Source organism: Epargyreus clarus, unplaced genomic scaffold (genome assembly GCF_041222505.1).
Source record: "Epargyreus clarus isolate Ecla_fem2 unplaced genomic scaffold, WU_Ecla_fem_2.2 ptg000033l, whole genome shotgun sequence".
Classification (NCBI taxonomy): Eukaryota; Metazoa; Arthropoda; class Insecta; order Lepidoptera; family Hesperiidae; genus Epargyreus; species Epargyreus clarus.
The window spans coordinates 3,426,573-3,453,598 of NW_027332238.1; the positions used below are offsets into that span (position 1 = coordinate 3,426,573).

Here is a 27,026-nt window from a genome sequence, read left to right on the forward strand (position 1 = left end):
GTTCTTGAAAATTTTAATAATTATGTAAATGAAATACATACAAAAAATGGTATAAAATGGTGGAAGTTGCTCAGTTTGTCACTCTCCGAGCCAACATGGGTGCTTTCAGGTGTCTTCTTCTCTTAACCATCTTGGTAAGAAATTTTATTTTATATTTCATCCAAATTTTAATCTGTTATGTTAATTTGTACTGTACTATGGAATTGAATGGGCGTAACAACTGCTCATTTGCTATTTATAGTATACAATTTGAAGGTGGTAGGACCTTCTATGGTTCGACGGACGCACCACCGCCACCCCTGTTTCTGTTATAACAACAGTGTAGCGTTGCTGTTCTTTGAAGGATAAGCGACATACTTATCTGAGGTATTACAGCTTAGTCCTTAGCGGTAGCGGCGCATTTGTGGCCGACCTCAGGTAAACTAATCCTATCAGGGGAGTTACTACCATCTCTTAAAACAATATCATTTTAATCATACGTTGAAATTTCGTACCACGACCTCGTTAAAGTAAGATTGTTTTTGTAATATTACAATAAGCAGTTTTGTATTATGTCGGTCGAAGTTATTCATTCTTTTTTGGAAGAAATTTAACTTTTTAAGCAAGGTATGACAATTTCAGTTGTTTTTATACAATGGATAAGCGAGAAATGAATAAGGGTTGAAGTTTGTTCAACTGCGTATGACAGAACACAATCAAGACCGTGGTACGAAAGAAATGACACTAGTTTCGCTGTCTCGTTTCCTCTTGGATAAGAAATAGACATTACTCATTCTTTTATATCACTCAGCCAGAATAAAACAAAACTGTTTAAGGAGGTCGTGGTACTTATTGGTATTGAAATAAAACTTTCCTGAACTATGATGGTTTTTAATACGCTTTTATTAGCTTCAGACGTATGTATGTTGGTATGTTGGTATGTTAGTATGTTAGTATGTAACGGAATCTTTGAACAGACGAACGAACGGATTATTAAAAGATGACTTACTATCAGGCCTGCATGCTCGTCTGCTACTCTTATATCATAAAAAAACTTTTTTCCTTACAGGTGGCTGCAGTTTCTGCTACATTCCACCACAAGCTCCACTCTAAGCACCACCCTCTCGTCTTTGGTGGTAGATACCACTACATATCCCCTAGAAAGGTGAGCCACCCAAGTCTAACTATACGCTACTCGCCTTTAGGGCTCGAACACAAAACTGCGATGCGACGCGATGCGAATTCGCAACGCAGAAAATTGCGATGCGAATTGCTGCGATGCGATATCGTGCGGCGTAGCGTCTCTCAGGGTGACCAACAACAACAACCACTGTGCGATGCGAATCAATTCGCAAGTTCTTGCGATGCGTCGAGGGAGCTCGCAGATTTTTGCGATGCGGCGTCGCATCGCAGTTTTGTGTACGAACCTTTAGAGCACTATTAGTGTGGTAAGAGACATACTTTTACGAGGCGTTCCAGCTTAATCCTCAAGGAAGCGACATTGGCCGACATCGAATAAGACTAATTTATCTGGAGTTGATTACAGATGGGCGGCAGTAGGCTACAATCGGGCTGCATGTCTGCTACTCTTATATCATAAAAACTGTCTGGATTCGAACTTCGGACCCTTCGATGTACAGGCCACGTTTCTTACGCACAGGCTATCACTGATTATATATTTCAAACATTGTTTACTTGTTTGAAGGTGATAGAATCCCTTGTGGTCCGGCGGCACCACCTCCACACCTATTTAATATATAAACTATATGATTCATAGTCACTGTAATACAACTTACTTCTACTTCAGGCTTTTACAAGAATATATTTATTACTTTAACTAACTTTAACCTGCTATTATATATAGCAGCCAGATAAAGTGAGCAGTGATAGCCTAGTGGTTAAGAAACGCGGCCTCTCGATCGAGGGGTCCGAGGTTCAAATCCCAGGCACGCACCTCTGATTTTCAAATTTATGTGCGTATTAGAAATTAATTATCACTTGCTTAAACGGTGAAGGAAAACATCGTGAGGAAACCTGTAGAGATGTATAAAAAAAAAATCTTAAAGGTATGTGAAGTCTACCAATACGCACCTGGCCAGCGTGGTGGACTATGTCCTAATCCTCATTCTGAGAGGAGACCCGTGCCCAGCAGTGGGACAGTAAGGGGTTGATGATGATGATAAAGTGATTAATTTATCACAGTGTCTGGAAAAATTAGTCATTATGCAAACATTATGTATAATAGCTATTTGATCACTGTGACATATATATTAATAATTTATTATTTATTTACTCATTTCTTTTACAGAACCATGATAAATGTCTCAGCGTGTTCGGTAAATAATTGCACTTACTTTTATTTAATTTAAATTTTGCAAAATTATTAAAATTATACATGCTCAAATTTTTCACCTAAGCTTTAAATACACCGTTAAAAGCTGTTACTTACATTACTATGATCGCACAGATAAACAGACAAACATTACATAACTTTTATTACCACGCTTTTATTAGCTTGACCTGTATGTATGTATGTAGCGGAATCTTTGAACTCAATTTTTACCCAGTTTAAACAGTCCGATTAATTTAAAATTTTGAACAATTATCAAGAACCGATGACAATACACGATTTTAATAATTTTATCCCTTTCTCCTCATCAGGATCATCAGGAATCAGGATTAACGATTCCTTGTGCGATTTTAGCGTAGTTTTTAGGTTTTAAACTATAATATTTTAAACTTACAAGTGGGTTGTACCGACAGCCCGTTTAAAGTTTGGATTAAAGTTACATATAACAATAACATTGACGGTTGCGATGGTAGGTTTTGAAGGTGGAAGAACCCTTTGTGGTTCGACTTCGGCGGCACCACCGCCACACCTATTTCTACCTAATGACAACAGTATTAAGCGCTGTTGTGTTCTAGTTTGAAGGGTGTGGTAAGGGAGACATACTTTTCCGAGGCGTTCCAGCTTAGTCCTCAGGAGTAGTGGTGCATCTGTGGCCGACCTCAGGTGGGAATCTAATCTTATCTGGGGTTGATTACAGATGTCCATGCGCGGCAGTAGCCACTTACCATCAGGCGGACTGTATGCTCGTCTGCGACTCCTATATTATAAAAAAAATGTTCTGCGTTCCACCAATTTGTCCTTAATTTAGTCGCTGTCACCACAATTATAGTCGACGTTGACAGGTATGGAAGTTGACAAATACAATAACTTTATCGAAATCGAGCGGTTAAAGTTAAGTGTTAGTTATGACGTAATAAAATGTTGCAACAACTTTTTTTTTATCCATGAATTTGACTGTTAGGCTTTTGTAAACGTTAATTACATAATGCAAGCTGTTATATTAAATTGTATGAAAACGAAAATATTTGACATATAAATCAAAAAATATATTTCCTAAAATTATTTTCACATATACTTTCATTACAGGGTTCATGGGAAGGATATTATCATGTGAGTATGTTAATAATTAATTAAAATTAGATGTAAATATTGTTCCAGTATAATAATAGGTATAGTCCGCACCAAAATGCTAGTCCGCTTTGAAGTTTCCGAGCAGGTGTAGTCATACAATTTGCTAGGGCGACGCGATTCATTTCTATATTCAGAACGGACTAGCAGTTTTACGTGGACCATATAAGACTTATATGATTACTTAGAACGTAGGTTGAAAGTCAAACCCTTTGTGGTTCAACTCCGGGGGCATCACTGGCACACCTATTTCTGTCTAATAACAGCAAAAACTACGTTCCACTTTGAATGGTGTGAGGGAGACCTTTTCCAAGTCATTCCAACTTAGTCCTCAGTGGTAGCGCCGTCTCTGTGGCCGACCTCAGGTAGGAATCTAATCTTATCTGGGGTTGATTACAGATATCCATGGGCGATAGCCACTTACTATCGGTGGAGTGCATGTTCTACTATTTTATTATAAAAATGCAACTTAATTTTACAAAGTCCTACGTATTTACGTACGTACGTACAAAGTCCTACGTACAATTACATTGTAAATATTCCATTTACGTAAAAATTTAAGTAATTAAAAATGTTCTTTGTTAGTTTTATTTTATTATTATTGTTACGTAAAAACACTATAGGCGAACAATTTATTAACAACATTATTTACCGAATTATCATTGTTACTATTGTTACGTAAAAAAAATGTAATGACCGGAATTGCTTCGAGAAAAAGTACTGCCGTGCCGCTTTTTTGACCCGACTTGGCAGGAGCTCTACCGTGCCCCCGAATAAATTAATAATCTATTACTAACATTTTTCATTTATTTCCAGCCAAAATGAAAACAGCAAGTAACCTGTTCAGAATAGGGTCTAGTAGAGGTAAGAAATCCTTTTCTATTTTATGCATAAAATAAATACTTTTGATTTCGTCCTAATAAACATGTAGCCACGTCCACACTCACCAAACGATGACGTCACGACTGAATCACGCTATTGAAGTTTTCTCAATTGTGCTCCGAATTGTGACAGACATCATCGCCTAAAGGGAGATCTACCTTTCCCGTTTTTATTATAAATAATAAATTGATTACAGGTGAATTATTTTTCAAAATTATAGATGTTGTGTGTTTTACACGTCATATGAATGTAAATATGTTTGTTTGTTCCAGCGGTTGCAAGAACTATAGATGAAGTATTCGAAACCATCATAATAAGTGAGTTACATACTTTATTTAACAATTTTAACATTAAGTTAATTGTTAACGTTACACAAACAAAAACACTATTGTGTTCTGGTTTAAGGGTTTATGAAACTGAATTGGTACCACTGAAATTATATATATGATGGGGTTCTTCAAAAAAAGGTGCAAAAAGAGCTCTCCTTCAAAGCCGGCGATGCATTGACTCCTCTGGTGTTGCAAATGTTTATAGGACTATTTCCCATCAGGTAGCACGTCTGCTTAATCATTAGGTTAAGCAATAAAAAAAAAGTGAGGCGTTCCAAATTTGTCCTGAAAGAGTGCAAACCGTAGTAATGTCAGATAGAACTCTAATTCTATCTGAGGTTGATTAAAAGTTACCGAGAGTGTCATTTGTCACTTACAATCAGGTGGAATGCATTCCACTGCTCATTTGAAGAATTTGAAGGTGGCAGAACTCTTTATGGTTCGACTCTGGTGGCACCACCGCTACACCTATTTCTACCTCATGACATCAGTATTAAGCACTGTGTTCTGGTTTGAAGGGCGTGGTAAGAGACATACTTTTCCAAATCTTTCCAGTTCAGCCCTCAGGGGTACCGGCGCATCTGTGGCCGACCTCAGGAAGGAATATCTTATCCTATCTGAAGTTGATTACAGATGCCCATGCGGCAGTAGCCACTTACCAACAGGTGGATTGCATGCTCGTCTGCTACTAGTATACTATAAAAAAGCGTAATACTTAATTATTATAATATTTTCTGTTTTCAGTTCTCCGCGGTATCGGCAGAATTCTTGATAACTGGATTACAGGCCGTAAGTATCTCTTTTAAGTATAATAAATGTTTACTGTAGAGACATCTAACGGAGTTTTATAAGTCTAGCCATCAATCTATGTCTTTCTTTTTGATGTGAAACATCTATAGCTGCACGTAAAACCAATTTCTGGCGTGGCGACGCATGCCGTGGCGTCGCCACGCTATACGATGGTATATATATACAGTCTATATGCAGTAGTGTGTACGGTGTGGCGACGCGTCGCCATGCGCAATCGAATTCAATAAATAGTCATCGTTAACTGGAAAAAACTCGTAATATTTTATTTTATCATTATGACATATTTAGTTCCTATCACAATATGTTATTTTCTGCATATTACTTTTACAAAATAATGTCGATGTTTCACATCTGCCAGGCGTCCCGTGCCGGCTCACATTTTTTTATTGATATTTCTTTGTCTTCTTCTATGTCATTGAATCTTCAATTTATGAGAAAGGCTGACTTGTAGAAATTTCTTTTTATCATGAAGTCCGCCTTTTGTACCATCATTTTGTTATGGTCTATAAATAATAAATAAATATATCTGCTATTCAAAGCAGCTAGTAGCTGGCTTGGCTATATTGCCGTAATTACAATATAGCCCGGCGATATTGCATGTTGCGTTCGGTGTTTCGGCTAGATTGCAATAAATGTGCGCAAAATAAAGCAGCTCATAATTTTTAAGTACAAATAGCCGTCAACCTAGTATATTGCAGATATACAATGTTAACTGTGGAATTAGGATCTATACCCTTACCATGCGTTTTAGTATTTGTTTTACGTACTTGCACATACAAATTCCAATCAGCGCCCCTAGCAGGTTGTATTAGAACTATAGTGTCAGTAACGTAACATTAAATGTCTGAATTGACAAAATGGCGCTTTATGTTTTGTCTCTCTTTTTTGCGAACATGTGAGGCAGACAGAAAGACTTGAGCACTTAGCCCAAGTCTTTTTGCTACGTTTACTCAGCCTTCTGAAGCATACGGAACAGAATAGGGATTGAGTAAACGTAACGTAAAATTATTGGATGTTTTGAAAACTCATGGTAAGGGTACAGAAATGTAATACATGACTATACTAACGTACACTAAATACATACTTATTTACTAAATAGAAGTATTGAGATTTAATTTATTTTCTTATTTTCAGTTGGATTAATCCTCGAAAATAGTAAGTACATTATTTTCTATGGTCAATAAAATAATTTTGGTTTCATAACTCCGGCGGCACCACTGCCACACTTTCTGCCTAAAAAAGTACTGTTAAACGCTGCTGTGTTCTAGTTTGAACGGTGTGGTGAGGGATATTCCGAGGCGTTCCAGCTTTGTCCTTGAGGGCTCCTTGAGTTCATGACGCTTGCCGCCGGACTCAGGTATGAATCCAATCTTACCTGGGGTTAATTGCAGATGTCAATGGGTGCATTTGCTTATCATCAGGTGGACTGCATGCTCGTCCGCTGTTCTTATATTATAAAAAGGAGCTTTTGCCCGCGGCTTCGCTCGCGTTACGAAGTAATCTTTTCATCCCCTATTTTATCCCCTTGGGGGTAGAATTGATCAAAATCCTTTCTTAGCGGATGCCTACGTCATAACATCTACCTGCATGCCAAATTTCAGCCCGATCCATCCAGTGGTTTTGGCTGTGTGTTGATGGATCACTATGTCAGTCAGTCACCTTTGAGTTATATATATTTAGATGTAGAACAGTAATGGGTTGGAGACGCCTAACTTCATTTTATTTTCCAGCCGTGTTCGTCTTCCTCAGGATCATCTTCTGTATTTTGGGACGTAAGTTTTATTTTTATTTTTTACATTTAATTATTATTTAAAAAAACAACTTTACGTCAATTTACGTCATGTAAAAAGATATTACATAAATAGAGCTTAGACACTTTCAAAACTTTTAACCAACTTGTAATAAGCTGTGGACAGCTTATCCCTGTTCATGTCCAGTGCTACTATAAAATTGAAGGTATTAAACATTCTAACCATCTGCGACGGACCTATAGGTCCTATCTGTAATCCATGGGCAGTTACAGATAGGCTGCATGATCGCTACTTATAAACGCTTTCTACACTCACATACCCACACTCGGATTCTCTGTGTCATGGGTGCCATGGACACACTTAGACAAACACAAGCACCTGGACCCCGAAATAGAAATCTAAATTCATCATTTAGATATCTGGCCAGGGTTCGAAACCGGGACCCTTTGCGCGTCAGAGAGGTCACCACCTCTCATGAATACGTGACTTCATAAATAAAAATCATTTCAGCCCACAAACACATTAGAAAGTCAAGCGTCTGCCGAAGTGATTTTGGCGAGAAATTGGGCTACGTGCGTTATACTGGAGGTTATGACAACTACGATGAATTGATTCGCTTCTATAACCTCGTGAATGTACAGGTTCAGATTAACACGCTAATTAAGAAGCACAACAAAGTTGGCGTCAGCGCACTTACTGGTAAGTATAGATTGATAACAAAGTTTGATAAAAAAGTGATAAACTAATTTACTAATAAACTTGGCCTTTCGAACGAGGAGTCTGAAGTTCGCGCACCTATAATTTTGCAAAGATATGTATGTGCATTTTAGAAATTAATTATCACTTGCTTAAAACGGTGAAGGAAAACATCGTTAGGAACCTGAGAGTTCTTTAAAACAGTTCTCAAAGGTATGTGAAGTCTACCAACACGCACTTGGCCAGCGCGGTGGACTACGGCCTAATCCTCCTCATTCTGAGAGGAGACCCGTGTCCAGAAGTGGGACAATAATGGGTTGTCGCTCGTGAGCATAGTTTGATAATAATTAATTAATTTTCTCCTAAAACAGTTACTGCTTTTCATTATTTTCGTCCGCTAATTAATGTATGGTGTATGCTCTCATCAATTCACTCTTAAACTTTATTACTTTACTGATATTTCAAACTTACTTGCACTCTACCTGTTATAAGTTAGTTTTTAAATTTGTACGTTACTTTATTTCATTTAGTGGTTACATATTGTAATTACAAGTGCATCTTATATATAAAATTCTCGTGTCACAATGTTAGTTACCGTACTCCTCCGGCTTTACCGATTTCCATCAAATTTTATATGCATATTCAGTAGGTCTGAGAATCGGCTACTATCTATTTTTCATACCCCTAATTCAATTTGTCACATTACACTACTTCCCAGAATTTTATCCTTATAAGCGACACTATCGGATAGTGAAATAATATAGAGGGTGATTTTTTTTTCAATATGAACTCGTTCGATTCCCGACTAGGGAAAAAGATATTTTAAAAAATTAATGATGCAGTTTTAATTTTTATCAAAATCGGCCTCGTAACTCGTTTTAGCATTTTTCGCTAATCCTTATAGTTTCGGATTTGGCCCTGAAGGCCTATTTGAAATACGGTATATACGGTAGCGTGATCATTAATCATCATCACCTTGGCTCACATCGTTTGTTTCTATCATCTTTTTTTCTTTGTCAACCTTTGATAAGTAAATATACTTCGCCGCCTGATGAATGAAACCACAAAAAGGCTGATTTGTCAGTTACTTCTTTGAATTCTTGACAAACAAAAAAAATTTTTAGAGAAAATTTACGAATAAATAACTAATACTGCGTAATTTACATAATTAATAAATAGGTATTTCAAATATTTAGCACGGAGACGTGGCAAAACTTTTTTACGCAACTATTTCAATTCTAAACTGATTACATTTTATTATTAGGAGTGAATAAATTACATATGAAAATATATGCTGTCAACCTTCACGGTCATAACAGAAATAGTCAAAACTACTTTCTTATAAAAGGTTTTTTTTCTAAATTGTTTTTTTTTTCAGGAACAAAGAAATTGTGTGTCCAAAGCATGCTCTCCTTGGCCGGTCTGTTGAACAGTAAGTAAAATTTAACAGATATTTCAATCAACGATACAATTAAGTTGAAGATAGAATCCTTTGTGGTTCGACTCCGGCGGCACTAGCGCCACACCTATTTCTGTTATAACAGCAGTGTTAAGTGCTGCTGTGTCCTGTTTTGAAGGGTGGTGAGGAAAATATACTTTTCCGAGGGGTACCAGATTAGTCCTCAAGCGTAGCGGCGCATCTGTAGCTGACCTCAGGTAGGAATATCTAATCCTATCTGGGGTTGATTACAGATGTCCATGGGCGGCAGTAGCTACTTACCAGGTGGATTGCTCATCCGCTACTAAGAGATAAAAAAATTAAGAGATAGAGACTACTTACCATCTGCACTAGGTACTCTCTTATAATCGTCTCTAATTTATTTATTTAATAAGGTTTTCCAACAAGTGTTACACGAAATGTATTATAAATAATTACAAAACAATGGTCTTATGCTACGTGCACAACCTATTACAGGCAAACACAGCATGCACAACAATTTTAGATACAAAAGTGCATTGGGTAATCTAGTAGTGAAAGTAAATTAAGTTTGAAATTAACAAGTTTCTTTATCAAATACATGCAATAATAACATCTTTAACTCAACTTTAACTTGAATTCCCTTTTCAGGACCCGTGAGTAAATGGAACCGAAATGATTTTGTTATCTGCCTTAAATTCTGTAAGTACTTTATTATGTCTTTTTATTAATGACAATTTCTTACTACAATTCCTTATTGAATTACTTATAATTGTCGCAATGCAGACCGGCGATATTGCTGTAGTCATACTGCATTCGTTATCGTTATTCGGCTACGTTGCTTTGTTGCACAATAATATTGTACCATGAGTACGTCGGCAATATTGCTGAAAAAAATCTTAGCAACATTTTCATCAATTATTTACGAGTTATTTACGAATATGTAATAGACATATTTAAATTCATGAAAGGGTTTTTCAAAACAGTTAATAAGGGCAGTTAGCTTAAATTATCGTTTCAATTGTTTTATAGAGATTGTGAAGTTATTATTACGTTTTTTTATGTATTTATTTATTTTTCAGTCATCCAAATATCGGCTGCAATCGGTAAAGGACACTCCCAGACAGGTAAAATATTTTATATTCTTATACTTAAAATTAGCAGACGCAGCTCAAGCAGGTAGTGATAGCCGATTGGTTAAGAAACTCGGCCACTTGATCGAGGGGTCCGAGGTTCAAATCCCAGGCACCTTTGATTTTTCAAACTTATGTGAGCTTTAAAAATTAATTATCACTTGCTTAAACGGTGACGGGATACATGGTGAGGAAACCTGCACACCTAAGAAATCTTAAAAAAGATTTCGAAGGTATTTATGGCGCGGAAAACACTGCGTCACTATTTAGTAAAGAGGCTAGGCTGTTCATTGAACGGCAACATATATATTTTGGCGTAACTATAGGGTGCAAGCTAAAAAAACGTTGCCAGAACCTAGGGAGAGCCATCACAAGATGTCGCAGAACTTAAATTTTTTATTAAGGCCGCCACTGGGTACAACCGTTCGTGGCTTGACTCCGGAGGCACACTGCCACACCTTTCGAAGGGGACACCTTCGGGTGGGTGCGACACAGAGTTATGTGAGATTCTTATCGCACTATAACCTCCGGGTGGGGGAATCTCCAACGGAACGCAACCGGAGTCCTCTTAGCGCGTTGCCCCGTCGGGCTCCGCCTAGGTGAGCATGACGCTCGCTACACCGTCTGGTGTGGATGACAGTATGCGATCACATATACCGCCGTCCGTCCCGGGGTCGCTGGCCGGGCGGTTAGAGCTCCCTCTTGCAACCCAGGAAGCCCCTTTTAGCCGCCTCTTACGATAGGACCACTGCCACACCTATGTCTGGCTACTAATTGCAGTTCAGCGCTGCTGTATTCTGATTTATGTTGTAAAACTAATACTAATCATTCTTTTTATTTTCAGTGGGAACTGATATCATTCATGGTAAGTAAAAAATATCACCAGACATCTACATTTCAGAATAACATTAACTTAAAATATATTAGATAAATGTCCTTATCCACTACTATACCAAGTCTTATAAAATTTCTGTTCTTTTTTTAAATTAATTAATTATTTTTTTCATTACAATAATTTAATTCATTTCAACTCAGTCTAACATAAATTCATATTAAACAAAATAATTCAATTATTCACATTATTTTTATGTCTTGACGAATTTTCATTATATATTTTAATTTATTTGTTTTAACAATGCTTTGTCTTCTTATATTGTTCTGTTGATATAAATAATTAATCAAATTATTAAATCTAACAACAATCGTTATATATTGTAATTATTATAACACTGCTCCTAAATTTACTCGCTTTCTTTATTTGAATGCTTTTACACCTATAACAGTATCATTATATTTTAAAAGAGGTAAGTGTCATTACTTACCTCTTTTCTCTGTATTTATGATTGTTTCTTTTATTTGGTGTACATTATGTTGGTGAAAATAAATAAATAAATAAAATTTCCTTTACAGGATTAATCATTTACCTGGGCAATTTGGACAAGTTTGGATTCCCAGGTAATATTAATGATATAATAACAACATATGTTACTAGCGAGAAAAACTTGAAACATACAAAATACTTGGTAAAATACAAATAAGGTGGCAGAACCCTTTGTGGTTCGACTCCGGTGGCAGCAACGACACGCCTATTTCTGCCTCATAACAGCGGTGTGGTAAGGGAGACAGATTTTTCCGAGGCGTTCCAGCTTAGTCCTCAGGGGTAGCAGCGCATCTGTGGCCGACCTCCGGTCCGAATATATAATCCTATCTGGAGTCGATTACAAATGTCCATGGGCGGCAGTACCCACTTACCATCAAATGAACTGCATGCTGCATGGAGTAGCAGACTACTCCATATTATAAAACAAAATACTATAATTGTAGTGTCTTGACTCAGTCCCTCTTGTGTAGAGTAGTGGTTGATACATGTGACAGTTCACGTAACATTATTTTAATTTCATAAGTCTCAAAATAGCGGTATAGCCTAGTGCTTAAGAAACTCGGCCTCTCGATCCATGGGTCCGAGGTTCAAATCCCAGGCACCTCTGATTTTTCGTTTCGAAGTTATGTGCGTATTAGAAATTAATTATCACTTGCTAAACGGTGAAGGAAAACATCGCGAGGAAACTTGCATACCTGAGAGATTTATAAAAAAAAAATCTCAAAGGTATGTGAAGTCTACCGATACGCACATAGCCAGCGCGGTGGACTATAGCTTAATCCTCCTCATTCTGAGAGGAGACCCGTGCCCAGCAGAGGGACAATAATGGGTTGATGATGATGATGATCGTGGTTTTGTGGGATTCTAGCATCGTTTTCAAATACACACTCATTATAAGAAATCTCTTCCATGAATGTACATTTTTTTATTCAATCGTTAAATAATGTTGTTCACGTTTTTTTAAACTAATTGCCAATAATAAATAATCTCTAATGTAATAACGTTAATTTTCTTTTCTTTTCTTTCTAGTAATTACGACCTATCAAGATGAAATCGAAAAGAACGTTTCATCATGTAACGACGAGTCCTTTAATGGTGCCTTTACACCTGGCGCCGGTGATAACGGTGATGGTGGTGACAACGGCAACGACGGTGACAATGGCAACGGTGGTAATAACGGCAATAACGATAACAACGGTAATGGCGGTAATAATGGCAATAATGGCAATAACGGTAACAACGGCAACGGCGGTAACAACGGCAATGGCGGTAATAACGGCAATGGTGGTAATAATGGCAATAACGGCAATAACGGTAACAACGGCAATAACGGTAACAACGGCAACGGCGGTACCAACGGCAATGGCGGTAATAACGGCAATAATGACAATAACGGTAACAACGGTAATGGCGGTAATAATGGCAATAACGGCAATGGTGGTAATAATGGAAATAACGGTAACAACGGCAACGGCGGTACCAACGGCAATGGCGGTAATAACGGCAATAATGACAATAACGGTAACAACGGCAATGGTGGTAATAATGGCAATGACGGTAACAACGGCAATGGTGGTAATAATGGAAATAACGGTAACAACGGCAACGATGGTAACAACGGCAACGGTGGCAACGGGGGCAACGGCGGAAACGGCGGCAACGGCGGCAACGGCGGTAATAATGGCAATAATGGTAATAACGGTAACGACGGTAATAATGGCAACAACGGTAATAACGGCAATAACGGTAATAACGGCAATAACGGTAACAACGGCAGTAATGGTAGCAACGGCAGTAACGGTAGCAATGGCAGCAACGGTAGTAACGGTAGCAACGGCAGCAACGGAAATAACGGTAGCAACGGAAATAACGGTAGCAACGGAACCAACGGTAGCAACGGCAGCAACGGAAGCAACGGTAGCAACGGCAGTAACGGTAGCAACGGCAGCAACGGCAGTAACGGTAGCAACGGCAGCAACGGTAGTAACGGTAGCAACGGCAGCAACGGAAGCAACGGAAATAACGGTAGCAACGGAACCAACGGTAGCAACGGCAGCAATGGTAGCAATGGTAGCAACGGCAGCAACGGCAGCAATGGTAGCAACGGCAGCAATGGTAGCAACGGTAGCAACGGCAGCAATGGTAGTAACGGTGGTGGCGGAGATAGCGGCAACGACGGCGGAGACCGTATATGCAAATGCTACAAAGTCGACCGTAACAACAACAACAATAACAACAACAACAATAAAAACACCAAGACAATATATAACAAAGACGGTACAAAAACAATTATTGTTGAGGAAAAATACTACTACGAGTAATAAGCGATATATAAATAATCATATAATTAAATGTATTGTCCTAATTATTAAATTTACTATACTGTTTGGCGATTATAAATATCCCTGAAAATAGTTTTCATATGAACTGCATGTATAATATAGATCATTCGGCATACAAAAATAACTAGACTTGAGGTATTTCCTGAGCACTATGACATGGGGCTTTCAAGTGTAAAAAGAGCTCTCCTCCAAAGCCGGCGCTGCATTGGCGACTCCTCAAGTGTTACAAATGTCCATAGGCGACGGTGACTAACCTTAGGTAGCCCATCTGCCTCATCGTTTAGATATAAATAGTAAAGTCAAGAAATGGTGTCAACAATTACTTCTTTGGTCTGTTACAATGTACCAAGTCGTTTTATTTACAAACTATAAATTTCAGGATGTTATAATCGATTTTGAAACCTATTAATTCATTGTCTTAATCATAAATTTGTCAATTTTAAATGTGTGTTTAATAAATATGCATAATATATATGATTGTTTTATTTTTTAACCTAAACATATATAATCTTCAATTGCTAAAAATATGATAGGTGTTAGAAATAACAATATCCTTCTATTTTGCCTTTAAATGCAAATATTCAGTTAGGTGTGACAAAAGTATTTAATAACAAATAAATTACAATATCATTTCATTACCAAATTATTTAAAAAAAATATATAATATTAAGTTACAAATTGCAAATTGTCAGATCTGGAGGCACGGCAGTGCTCCGCCAAGTCGAGCAAAAAAGCGCCGTCCTTTTCTCAAAGCAGTTCAGGCAATTTTCGACCCCCTTTAACTTCATTGTAATTAAAACTAGTAGCCTGTTTTTTTAAGAACCAAGCAGGTATTGCCTAAACGCCGTATATTTCAAATTTGATTCAATTTGAACCAATAGTTTAAGAATTACAACTAGTCAAAGTTACTTAATTTTATCACTCACTCACTCACTGAACAATCATCATGATAGACTCTTCTAGTAGACATAGAAGCTTCAAATTTAGAATACAATTATTGTTTAGTATATAAATCAAGCAAAAGCTAAAATATTTTGCAATTTCTGCTCAGTTTTATAGATATACCGACCACGAACTTTGTATTCCATATAGGATTACAAAGTTATATTTGCAGTTACTTAGTATATACACAGAAATCCTTATCCTTACTTCCTTACTAATATTATAAATCCGAACGTAACTCCGTCTGTCTGTCTGTCTGTCTGGTTGTCTCTTCTTTACACTTAAACCATTAAACCGATTTTAATGAAATTTTGTACAAAGATAGTCTGAGACCCGAGAAAGGACATGGGATAGTTTTTATCCCGGAAATCCCACGGGAACTAGGGAGGGCGATCTAAGATCGATTAATCGGAGAATCGATCTTTTGGACCAAAAACATCGATTATTTATTATTATTATTATTTTTTTTTTTTTTTTTTTTTTTTTTTTTTTTTTTTTTTTTTTTTTTTTTTTGATCAAGTGATGATCTTTAGCAAAGTTGAAGGTACGAATTTACAGTTTTATGTATGTTAGTATGTAATATTTAGTTGTAGTATTGTTGTCGCGGGGCGCTGTGTTCGGCGGTGTGGTGGTATGCCACGCCGCCACCTAACCTGCGACCGTATAGGGGTGCGGGCGTGATGTTGTACGGACGGCCTTCTTCCGTCCGGCGCCGAAAGCCCGCTCGTGGTGATAGTCGTCGCGTCGGGGAGTTGCGCCTGTCCCGTGCCGTAGAGAGGGGAGGTGCGGGGAAGGGGTGACGTGCAATAGAAACAATAATTGACGTGCAATAGAAACAAGAGTGTAGGCCAGCCAAAGCCTCTTCCCTATCCCGACCTAACCCCTACTTCCTCTTCTTGCGCAGGAACGCTTCCGTCTTCAGATTTTCCTTCTTCTTCCCCAGGAGTCTTCTTCTTCTCCAGGAGTCTTCTTCTTCTTCAGGAGTCTTTTCTTCTTCGGGAGTCTTCTTCGTATTCTTCTCTGCTGAGACCATGCTTAAGCCGGAAAACTGGTTTTCTGAGCTACCCCAGAGCAATACCGTAAAGAGAGCCGCGCTTTTTTAGGCCCATTTTCGTGTCATTTTCACTTTGGCTGTCCTAGTTTTTCCTCTTTATTTATTAAATTCCCATAAGTTACACATATGTATCATACATTGTTGGAATCCTCATAATTAGCCCTATCCAACTACATAAGTTACATTTCCATCCCTAAATGAGTTACGAAGTTATTCCCGAAAATATTCCAAAAATGTACAAGTTACGTCATTTCACATGTCAATAATCCTAATTATCTCGAAATTATCATAATTGATTCTTACTATTCTTACATCAATATGAAGCTAGAAACATATTCTAGGAGATAACATAAACTTTAGAAATATAAAACATGTATAAAACTCAAAAACATAACCTTAAATACCATTTTCATAAAAATGCCTAAAAATGCTAATAAAATACTACAAATGCGACCGATAGCGCCATCTACCGTGTCTTATCCCTAAACTTAAAACTTATGTAATTTATTTCTCTCATTTAACTTATAAAACATATTCAGACAGACATAAAAACAAGTTAACTACAATTATTCATAAAATATCGTTAGTCAGTCGCCGACATCCTCCCCCTCGTGCGTAGCACCAACTCCTGGCCCGGCGACTCCATGCTCGTGGCTCGACGTGACGACGGCCTCCCCGCAGTCTTGCTCGCTGGTCGATGTTCCACCGCCTGTGTCGTCGACCGCTTGCTCTTCATCACGTCGTGCTGGTACCAGCAGCACCAACTTGGAGCTGGGACGTTTCAACACGCCCCCCGTAGTGCGCACCTCCAATACCCTGGTGCGACCGTCGGGCCCAGGGAAGGTTCGGACCACCTCACCCCTCGGCCAGGCTCCTCGTGGCAGCGTGGAGTCCACTATTAGGACCGTGTCTCCACACTGCAAGTCCCTTGTGGCAGCTCTCGCGTCGACTCTTCTCGGGATCAGAGTTGGAAGATACTCTTTCACCCATCTGCTCCAGAAGTGGTCGGCTAGTCGCTGCGCAGTCCTCCATGTGCGCCGGCCGGTGAGGTCTTCGTCGGTGAATGTTCCCAATCTTGTGCCGCAGGATCTCCCAATTAAGAAGTGATTGGGAGTGAGGGCACCTTCTTCGTTGTCTTCGTCGGCTTCGATAAGAGGTCTTGAGTTCACCAGGTGCTCCGCCTCCAGTAGCAGAGTGTGCAGGACTTCTTCCTTGGGATGCCTTTCCTTGAGGGTGATCGCTAAGGCCGTTTTGATGGAACGGAACAGGCGCTCCCATGCCCCGCCCATGTTCGGAGCCCCAGGTGGTATGAATTTCCACCTGATGCTCATCCGCTCGGCTGTGGTGATGAGGTCTTCTTTGTTGAGGCTGGCGAGGGCTTCTTGAAGTTCCTTGTTGGCCCCCACGAAGTTGGTGCCGTTGTCGCTGAAGATCGTCTTCGGCATCCCCCTTCTTGCTGCCATTCTTCGTAGCGCCAGGATCATGGAGTCCGTTGACAGCGATGCTGCCAGTTCCACGTGGACGGCTCTGGTTGTGAGGCACGTAAACAGAGCGCCCCACCTCTTCTCATGACGCCGACCCACCGTGATGCTCATGGGCCCGAAGTAGTCCACGGCGGTGCATGTGAACGGCGGTTCCCCATGCCGTAACCTTTCCAGCGGGAGATTCCCCATCGGCTGGAGTCGTGGCGTGCCGCGGTACACCTTGCACCACTGACACCGATGAACCGTCGCCCTCACCGCAGACCGTAGTCCCAGGATCCAGTAGCGCTGCCTCAACTCGTTGATCACCGTCGCGTGGTTACCATGGTTGAATACTTCATGGTAGTACGCGATGAGCAGTCTGGTGATGTGGTGCTTGCTGTCTAACACCACAGGTTTCTTATCTTGCCGAGTGTGTCTGGCCGCGTCGATTCTTCCTCGGAGTCGTAGTAGTCCATCTTCCATGACGACATCCAATTTCTTAAGCCTGCTATTCTTCTCGAATGGCTTCATCTTCTTGACGCAGCGTACTTCATCTTGGAAGCTCTCTTCTTGGCTTCTTCGTAATAGGATCTTTTCGGCTTCTTTTATTTGGTCGGGTTCGAGGGGAATGAATCTTCTTTCTTGGGTGTTCTTGTTCACGGGCTTCATTGCTACCTTGGCTTTCTTCTTATTTCTTTTCCAGGTAGGATCTTGACGCTCAGACTTGCGGGACACGTTCACTGCGTGTTTCTTCTTTCGGCACAGGTCGACGAACTGTAGTACCCTTGCGGTCGCTCTCACTAGTCGAGTCCAACTTGAGAACTTGACTGGGTTCGGAGTTGGATGCCGATCAACGGGCTTCGTTGCCCCCACAGTTGACCGCTCCTTCTCTTCTCCCGTGGGCTCCGCCTTGAAAGTACGTGGTTTCGGCCAATCTTCCTCCTCTTGTGCCAGGAATGAAGGTCCGTTGAACCATCTGTGTCCGCTCTCGAAGTCATTGGGCACGTCCCTCGTTGAGTCGTTACTATCGAGATTCTTTACCCGACTTTCATACACCTGCTTCAGTGCCGGATCCCCATCCAGTTTCTTCTCGATGTTCCTTAACCGGTTTTCCGCTTGCTTGTAATTGTCCGGCATTTTCCCTTCCTTATTTCTCCATAGCAAGCCGGTCTCGAAGCGCCCATTGTCCAATCTCTTGGTCGTTTCTTCCAAAATTGCCAGAGCCCTTTCTTCTATGTCTGTGGTCGGTCGACGTGGCTGGATCCCCAACGATTCCACGGCGAAATGTTCCTTGATGACCTTTTCTAAATCCTCTTCTTTAGAAGACACGTGCGCGCAGGTTACGAAGTTCACAGGTCTTGATGCTGTTCCATCGAACCCGTGTAGCACCCACCCTAGGTAGGTCAATGATGCTACGGGTTGACCTCTTTTCCCCTTGCGTGTGGCTCTGGACACGATGAGCTCCCAATTGTCTTGTCCGATTAACAACTTGGGTGACTCTTCTTCATAATACAATTGTTTCGACATTGGCTTGAGATGAGCACATTCTTCAATCCTTCTTATTTCCAACCTCTGAGGCGTCAGGTTGATGTCATCTATCGTACGGGCCCCAGTGATGGTTCTCTTCTTAGTCTGGTGCATTCCCTTCAATCTGACGTTGACCTTCATTGAATCTTGCTTGGAGATGGTCTTCCCACCTACGGTCTCCAAGGTGAGTGCTTCCACGGGTCCTTTGAGGCCGATTTGTCTCGCAACCGCAGAGTCAAGAAGCGTGACAGTTGACCCCTCATCCAGTAACGCCAGGATCCGGGCAGCTCCCTTCGGTCCATAAAGCTCAACAGGAACCATCTTCAAATATGCCTTCGCTGTCCTTGCAGTGTTCACCGGGAGCATGACGTTGTTCGCAATTTCATTCTTCTCTTCGGGCTTCGGGTGATCCCATCGTTCTTCATGAAGCACGAAGTGATGCCACCGCTTACATGTCTTGCCCGGTGGACGCCGACATGTTTCTTTCCGATGTCGTCCTTGAAGACACTTGAAACACATCTTCGACTTGGTAGCGACGTCCCACCGTTCCTTCATTGGCAACTGTAGAAATTTGCGACATTCAAAGAGGTGATGCTCGTACTGGCAATGTGGACAGCTCTTCTTTTCTTCTATTTGTTCGGACGTGGTGTTCGTGAATTGACGTCTGGGAGGCTGGCGCGGCTGCTGCGTAGTCTCCTGCGTCGCGTATGGTCCACACCGGTCCGCTTCCCTGTTGAGGAACTTCATTAAATGCACCAGGTCTGAATCTTGATCTTCTGCGTCGGCGGCGAAGTCGTACCACCGATACTGCAATACCGCCGGCATCTTGCTCACGATAATCCTTACCATTTCCGGTGAGTGTAGATACTGCGGTCTTCTTAGCCCCCGTATAGTCGCGACGGTGTTGTTCACTCGACTGGCGAACACGCAGATGTCGCGCGCATTTTCGTTGATCCTAGGAAGATTCTTTACCTTTTCCAGTTCCATCAGGATCAGGGCTTCTGGTCTTCCAAACCTTCGACGAAGAGCTTCTATTACTTCTTCAGGAGGGCACTCTGAATATAATAGGCTCTTGATAGCCTCCCTTGCCGTACCCTTAATTGACCGCCGCAGCCGCGCCATATTCTGTGCATCCGTAAACAGCGGTGCGGTGTCCTCATATACCGTCCTGAAGGCGATCCATTCTTCGCTTCTTCCATCGAAGTCGGGTAATTCATGTACGTAGTTAGGTTGCGATGCATTCCTCGGAGCAACACTAATGGCCTTCATGATGGCCTCAGCCAATTCCATGGTCCCGTTGCTTGAAGGTTCCGCTTGGTCTTCAGGCTTGACGATAGTGACTGGAGGTTGACTGGCTCGCCCCTCCCCGGACGCCCCCAGTCGGTGCCCCTCCCCGGACACCTCCCCCTGATGCCCCTCCCCGGACATCCTCTCCACCGTCGACTGCACCCACGTGTGGATGTTCGCGTTATGCGACCAGTCTTCATCCTCGACCTCGGACTCTTCATTCTCCACCTGGACCAGCTCCCACTGCGCCTTGGCGAGTTCTGCGGCTGCCTTTGCTTCTTCCAGCTGTCGGCGCGCCAATTCCAGCTTGGCTTCCATCTCCCGACGTCTCGTTGACTTCACCGACCGCGTTTTACGGGTTCCAGCTGTTGCAGCAGTTGGAGCAGCTGGAACACCTGGATCAGCTGGAACAGTCGCCAAGGTGCCTGAAGTGACTCTAGACTCATATGTTGTAAGCGTACCCTCAGTTGCGGTGCCCGATGTCCCCGAAGAGTCAGTTGTCCCCTGCGCGCTGTCCGTGGCGCGGGGCGCAGTCGACTGGTTCGGCGGCGAGGTTCCCCTCTGGCTCCGTGTGATTGGCATGGCGGCGTCAGTAACCCGACGATATGACGACTAGCACGATGATCCGGCTCGAAGGACCAGCTGTTGTCGCGGGGCGCTGTGTGTTCGGCGGTGTGGTGGTATGCCACGCCGCCACCTAACCTGCGACCGTATAGGGGTGCGGGCGTGATGTTGTACGGACGGCCTTCTTCCGTCCGGCGCCGGAAGCCCGCTCGTGGTGATAGTCGTCGCGTCGGGGAGTTGCGCCTGTCCCGTGCCGTAGAGAGTGTAGGTGCGGGGAAGGGGTGACGTGCAATAGAAACAATAATTGACGTGCAATAGAAACAAGAGTGTAGGCCAGCCAAAGCCTCTTCCCTATCCCGACCTAACCCCTACTTCCTCTTCTTGAACAGGAACGCTTCCGTCTTCAGATCTTCCTTCTTTTCCCCAGGAGTCTTCTTCTTCCCCAGGAGTCTTCTTCTTCTTCAGGAGTCTTCTTCTTCTTCGGGAGTCTTCTTCTTCTTCAGGAGTCTTCTTCGTATTCTTCTCTGCTGAGACCATGCTTAAGCCGGAAAACTGGTTTTCTGAGCTACCCCAGAGCAATACCGTAAAGAGAGCCGCGCTTTTTTAGGCCCATTTTCGTGTCATTTTCACTTTGGCTGTCCTAGTTTTTCCTCTTTATTTATTAAATTCCCATAAGTTACACATATGTATCATACATTGTTGGAATCCTCATAATTAGCCCTATCCAACTACATAAGTTACATTTCCATCCCTAAATGAGTTACGAAGTTATTCCCGAAAATATTCCAAAAATGTACAAGTTACGTCATTTCACATGTCAATAATCCTAATTATCTCGAAATTATCATAATTGATTCTTACTATTCTTACATCAATATGAAGCTAGAAACATATTCTAGGAGATAACATAAACTTTAGAAATATAAAACATGTATAAAACTCAAAAACATAACCTTAAATACCATTTTCATAAAAATGCCTAAAAATGCTAATAAAATACTACAAATGCGACCGATAGCGCCATCTACCGTGTCTTATCCCTAAACTTAAAACTTACGTAATTTATTTCTCTCATTTAACTTATAAAACATATTCAGACAGACATAAAAACAAGTTAACTACAATTATTCATAAAATATCGTTAGTCAGTCGCCGACAAGTATGTAATAATTTATTGCGTACTAATTATTGCCCGCGGCTTCGCCCGCGTTTCAGAGAAAATAATATGACATACTAACACACTGAAAATCATTGGAATGAAAGTGGCGCCATCTGGCGAAAATTGGTCGTACCAACTCTGAAACCTTCGTGGGCATGAACAACGACTTTGCTAAAGATCATCACTTAATCAAATGCATAGTTTACGATTCAATCCTTACTAATATCGATTAAAATAATTTACTTTTGTTCCAAAAAATCGATTCTCCGATTATTCGATCTTAGATCGCCATCCCTAGTTCCCGTGGGATTTCCACGATAAAAACTATCCTATGTCCTTTCTCGGGTCTCAGACTATCTTTGTACAAAATTTCATTACAATCGGTTCAGTGGTTTAGGCGTGAAGAAGAGACAACCAGACAGACATACAGACAGACGGACAGAGTTACTTTCGGATTTATAATATTAGTAAGGATTTAGTTTTATATAAATGTCAAACATTATTTGTTATTCAATTCATTTTTGCCTTTGATAAGTAAAGTAGAAAGATACGTCACCGCTCAATGAAGCCACATTTTTTATCAACGATGATTTTATCATTTATTTTTTGCGTTCTTCACAAAACAATCACTTTTTAATGTAATTTAAGTAATAAATTAGTAAGTATTTCAACCATTTACGGCCATTTTAGAACAGAGACGTGACAATTTCAATTCTCAAAACTGGTGACACTTTCTTGTTCGGAGTGATCAATGTTTGTATTTTACTCATCTAAGATTTATACAATAATAAAATACTACTTTTAATAGACTATTACAAAATAGTTATAAATTATATTATAATTTACCATGTCACCCCAACATGAAATTAATGATTTTTATAAAATGATGACAAACACCACTAATTAAAAATGCACGGGGTAAAGAGTTAGGGTGGGTTGCATCGAAAGCCCATTTAAAGTTAGCATAAAGTAAAATATAACTTTGAAGACAGTGATGGAATAACCATTCTGTGTTGCACCAACTTATTTGTCACTAGAGGACCCGGCAAACTTCGTACCGAATTAAAATCTATTTATGAAATATATTTCATATTTACTCGATGTTTAAACCTTCCCTGGACTTCCACAAATTATTCTAAATTAAAATTAGCCAAATCGGTCCAGCCGTTCTTGAGTTTTAGCGACACTAACGAACAGCAATTGATTTTTATATATGTATACAGAAGACTGCTGACCCGGCAAACGTTGTGTTGCCATAACAATAAAAAAATGTTAAGGGTGAACAATCCTTATCACTTAGGGGTATGAAGAAAAGATAGTAGCCTACTGAATATGCATATAAAACTTGGTGAAAATCGATAAAGCCGTTTCGGAAGAGTACGGTAACTAACATTGTGACACGAGAATTTAGATTAATGTCACTTGTGTCGTTCACCACATTTATTAGTCGACGTTGACAGATACGGTAGTTGACAAATACAAAAACTTTAATCTATCGAAATTTAGCGGTTAATGTTAAGGGTTAGTTATGTATTTTTAACCTCAACTTAAATGCAACTAATTAATTTATAACCATGGATTTGACGATTGGTTAGGCTTTTATAGTTAACTAGTTTTTGCCCGCGGCTTCGCCCGCGTTTAAAAGAAAATAATATGAAATACATAAAACTGAAAATTCGTACTTTCATTGGAACGACAGTGACGCCATCTGGCGAAAATTGGTCGTACCAACTCTGGAACCTTCGTGGGCTCATGGACAACAACTTTGCTAAAGATTATCACTTGATCAAATGCATAGTTTACGATTCAATCCTTACTAATATCGATTAGAATAATCGATTTTTTTAGTCCAAATGATCGATTCTCCGATTAATCGATCTTAGGTCGCCATCCCTAGTTCCCGTGGGATTTTTAGGATAAATACTATCCCGGAAATCCCACGGGATGTATCCTATATCCTATGTCCTATCTCGGGTCTCAGACTATCTTTGTACAAAATTTCATTAAAATCGGTTCAGTGGTTTAGGCGTGAAGAAGAGACAACCAGACAGACAGACAGAGTTACTTTCGGATTTATAATATTAGTAAGGATATAAGTTAAGCTAAGCTAAGCTATTATTATAATTATAGTTATTATCATAGACTTACATTTGTTTTCGCTATGAGCTTGAGAAAGACATATGTCAACCCATATAGACATTCTACTAGAGAGAAAGAGATCAGAAGAAAAGTCATGGCATATTTGCGCCGCCTTACAAATCCAGCCGCCTCTGCCGCACCGCCTGCACACGACGAAGTCACCTAAATTGAACTCTCCTTTTTTTTTTTTTTCTTCTCCAGGGGGAAACCTTCAAAAGGTACCCGACGACGTGGGAGCCGGGTTATGTGGGATTTTTACCGCACTAAACCCCCAACCGGTGGCCGTCCTCAACGCTTGTTGGAGAACTCCGGGATCTCCGACGGAACACAACCAGAGCCCTCTAAGCGCGATGCCCAACGGGCTCTACCCTGGGGGAGCAGTTTTCGCTCCTCCCACACCATGTAGTGTTTACGACGGTATGCGACCACACATACCGCCGTCCTTCCCGGGGTCGCTTGCTGGACGGTCCGAGCTCCCACTCTTGCCGCCCGCAACCCCGGAAGCCCCCTTTTAGTCGCCTCCTACGACAGGCAGGGGATACCGTAGCCCTATTCTAGTCCCGGAACTATAGGGACAAAATCGACATTAAACGTATTAATATCGTAACTACAAAATGAAAACTTTACAGGAGAGCGTTTCAAAGCTTCCAATATGCTAAAATGCGAATAAAGTCTGTATTACTTCAGGTATCTCTACGAAATTTGGTATATATATTTTATTTTATACGCTTTATAACATTACCTATGTCGATAACACACATTAAAAAAGGCAATTTATGCAATAAAAACGAAAAGGTGCTTTTGTGGGTTACGATATTATAGTATGTAGTATATGTAGGAGGGGTCGAAATATGGGATGGAGGTAAGGTATCCACGCAAGTCGCATTCTTTTACAAAAGTATCTATAAAACTAGCGGTGGGTCGTTGAAGATTTTTCCGTCAACGAAATGTCAACGTTAATTTCCGTTGATCAACTAGTTAATTTCGTCAACGAGTTAACGTGCTACTAATTTCGACTTGCGTCAACAATAAAAGGGTTTTTAACTATGCTGCAACGATCAACACGTCTCTACTGACGTGCGGTAAATGTTATTTTAGGAAAAAATTGACGTAGTGTATATTATAAATATCAAGAATTGATATAAATATCAATTCTCGATATTTATAATAAATAATTATTAGATATATTCTACATAATTGGAGTTTAAATTATGTTATTATACCGACAAAATTAAGATACATACATATATGCTCGTCTGCTACTCATGTATTATAAAAAATATATGTCGGAGGAAGAGTCAGAGTTATTTAATATAGCCTAAGCTATACCGTTACTTTAGTATTTTAGTAATGTTATTGGTACTTGATTAATCGAAGGGTTAATTGCTTTAAATTATAATCAACAGTCATTGTATAGCTTTCGTATTAGAATCAGAGCAGAGACTTTAAGAGGTCTCTAGTGGAGTCGAGGTATGTGGCGACGCGGTGGGGAAACATTGATAAGAACTGATGTGAGTGATCGAGGTGGATCATTATTTCGTTGTGCTTTGGAGCGTGTAGTCACTACCTTGAACCTGCTGCTCAAATCCTTTGTTTGTAAAGTAATAGTAGTAGTATAGTATAGTTATTTTGTAAATCCGAAGTTATAATGTTAAGAACAATAAATACTGTGATTACTGTATTTGTGCCTGCATCTACCCTATGACAACGCCCACAAAACACATAGATTCTATCAATGATGCCGATGAGAGCCGTCCTTCTCCGACATATATATTTTTGGAGTTTACTCCTTAAGAAACGATTTGAGTTATAAGGCCCGGTACGGAAATTTTATGAGGAGTAAAATCAAGTGTAACACGAAAAGTTGAGGCGTTACGTAGAAAGAGACAAACATATATATCCACACTTTACGCGCAACACCAGTGAAGTCACTGAATAGAAATGTCATAATTTTATATGTGAAGGAATGCGTTGTATCGGTAAAATAGGTTCACAGACTACATATTAAAAGTATTTTTAGCCACAAATAAAACAAAGATAATTTAAAATAAGCCAAATACGAAGGTGCTAAACTCGGACATGTATACATGTCCGTGGACGGTTACGGTACATTTCGTTTCGGACATGTATACATGTCGCTGGGCGGCAACGTAATGATCCATTACAATCCCTCCTTTTTATTACAATCATCATATCCTCTCAAAAAGGAAGTAGCGTTTTTAACCAAAATATGAATCAAGAGTGCTTTTATTAATTTAAAATACAGTAAGTTCAAATCCCATATGAAAGTAATTATTACAATAAAAATAATTAGCAATATATAAAACATTAAAACGTCATTAACTATTTTCTATTCGATATATATCATAATTATCGTTCGTAAGGAGTAAACTCCAATCGTGCGTCGTAGCTGACACACAATTTTTTTATTTAAATAACGAAACGTTCCGTTCAACGTCGTTGACGAATTTACTAGTTAATTTCTATTGGGTTAACGTTGATTCGTTGAAAGTGAATCAACGGTTGATTTAACTAGATCGTTGATTCAACAACCACCGCTATATGAAACGATAGGGTGCAAGTAATACAAACCGTGATAGAAAAAATGCCCTAAGACCTACCCTGCACAGTATCGCGCATGCGCTGTAGCTATTGATTACAACCAATAGGAGTTTTCGAGATTTAAAGCAACA

The 27,026-nt window shown here is 40.2% G+C and overlaps 2 protein-coding genes across 2 annotated transcripts; both read left to right on the plus strand.

Annotated features, from left to right (window-relative positions):
• On the plus strand, positions 1–5,518 carry LOC140755680 (uncharacterized). The gene is made up of 7 exons (XM_073090996.1): positions 1–134; positions 1,049–1,144; positions 2,288–2,315; positions 3,416–3,439; positions 4,274–4,321; positions 4,612–4,656; positions 5,413–5,518. The coding sequence occupies exons 1-7, from the start codon at positions 57–59 to the stop codon at positions 5,472–5,474; spliced, it is 381 nt and encodes a 126-aa protein (XP_072947097.1). The 5' UTR covers positions 1–56; the 3' UTR covers positions 5,475–5,518.
• A 1,080-nt stretch (positions 5,519–6,598) lies between these two features.
• LOC140755673 (uncharacterized) lies at positions 6,599–14,670 on the plus strand. The gene is made up of 9 exons (XM_073090988.1): positions 6,599–6,633; positions 7,209–7,250; positions 7,740–7,928; positions 9,304–9,357; positions 9,994–10,044; positions 10,425–10,469; positions 11,320–11,340; positions 11,886–11,930; positions 12,886–14,670. Exons 4-9 carry the CDS (start codon positions 9,330–9,332, stop codon positions 14,175–14,177), a joined length of 1,482 nt encoding a protein of 493 aa, XP_072947089.1. The 5' UTR covers positions 6,599–6,633; positions 7,209–7,250; positions 7,740–7,928; positions 9,304–9,329; the 3' UTR covers positions 14,178–14,670.
• Positions 14,671–27,026: the final 12,356 nt, after the last annotated feature.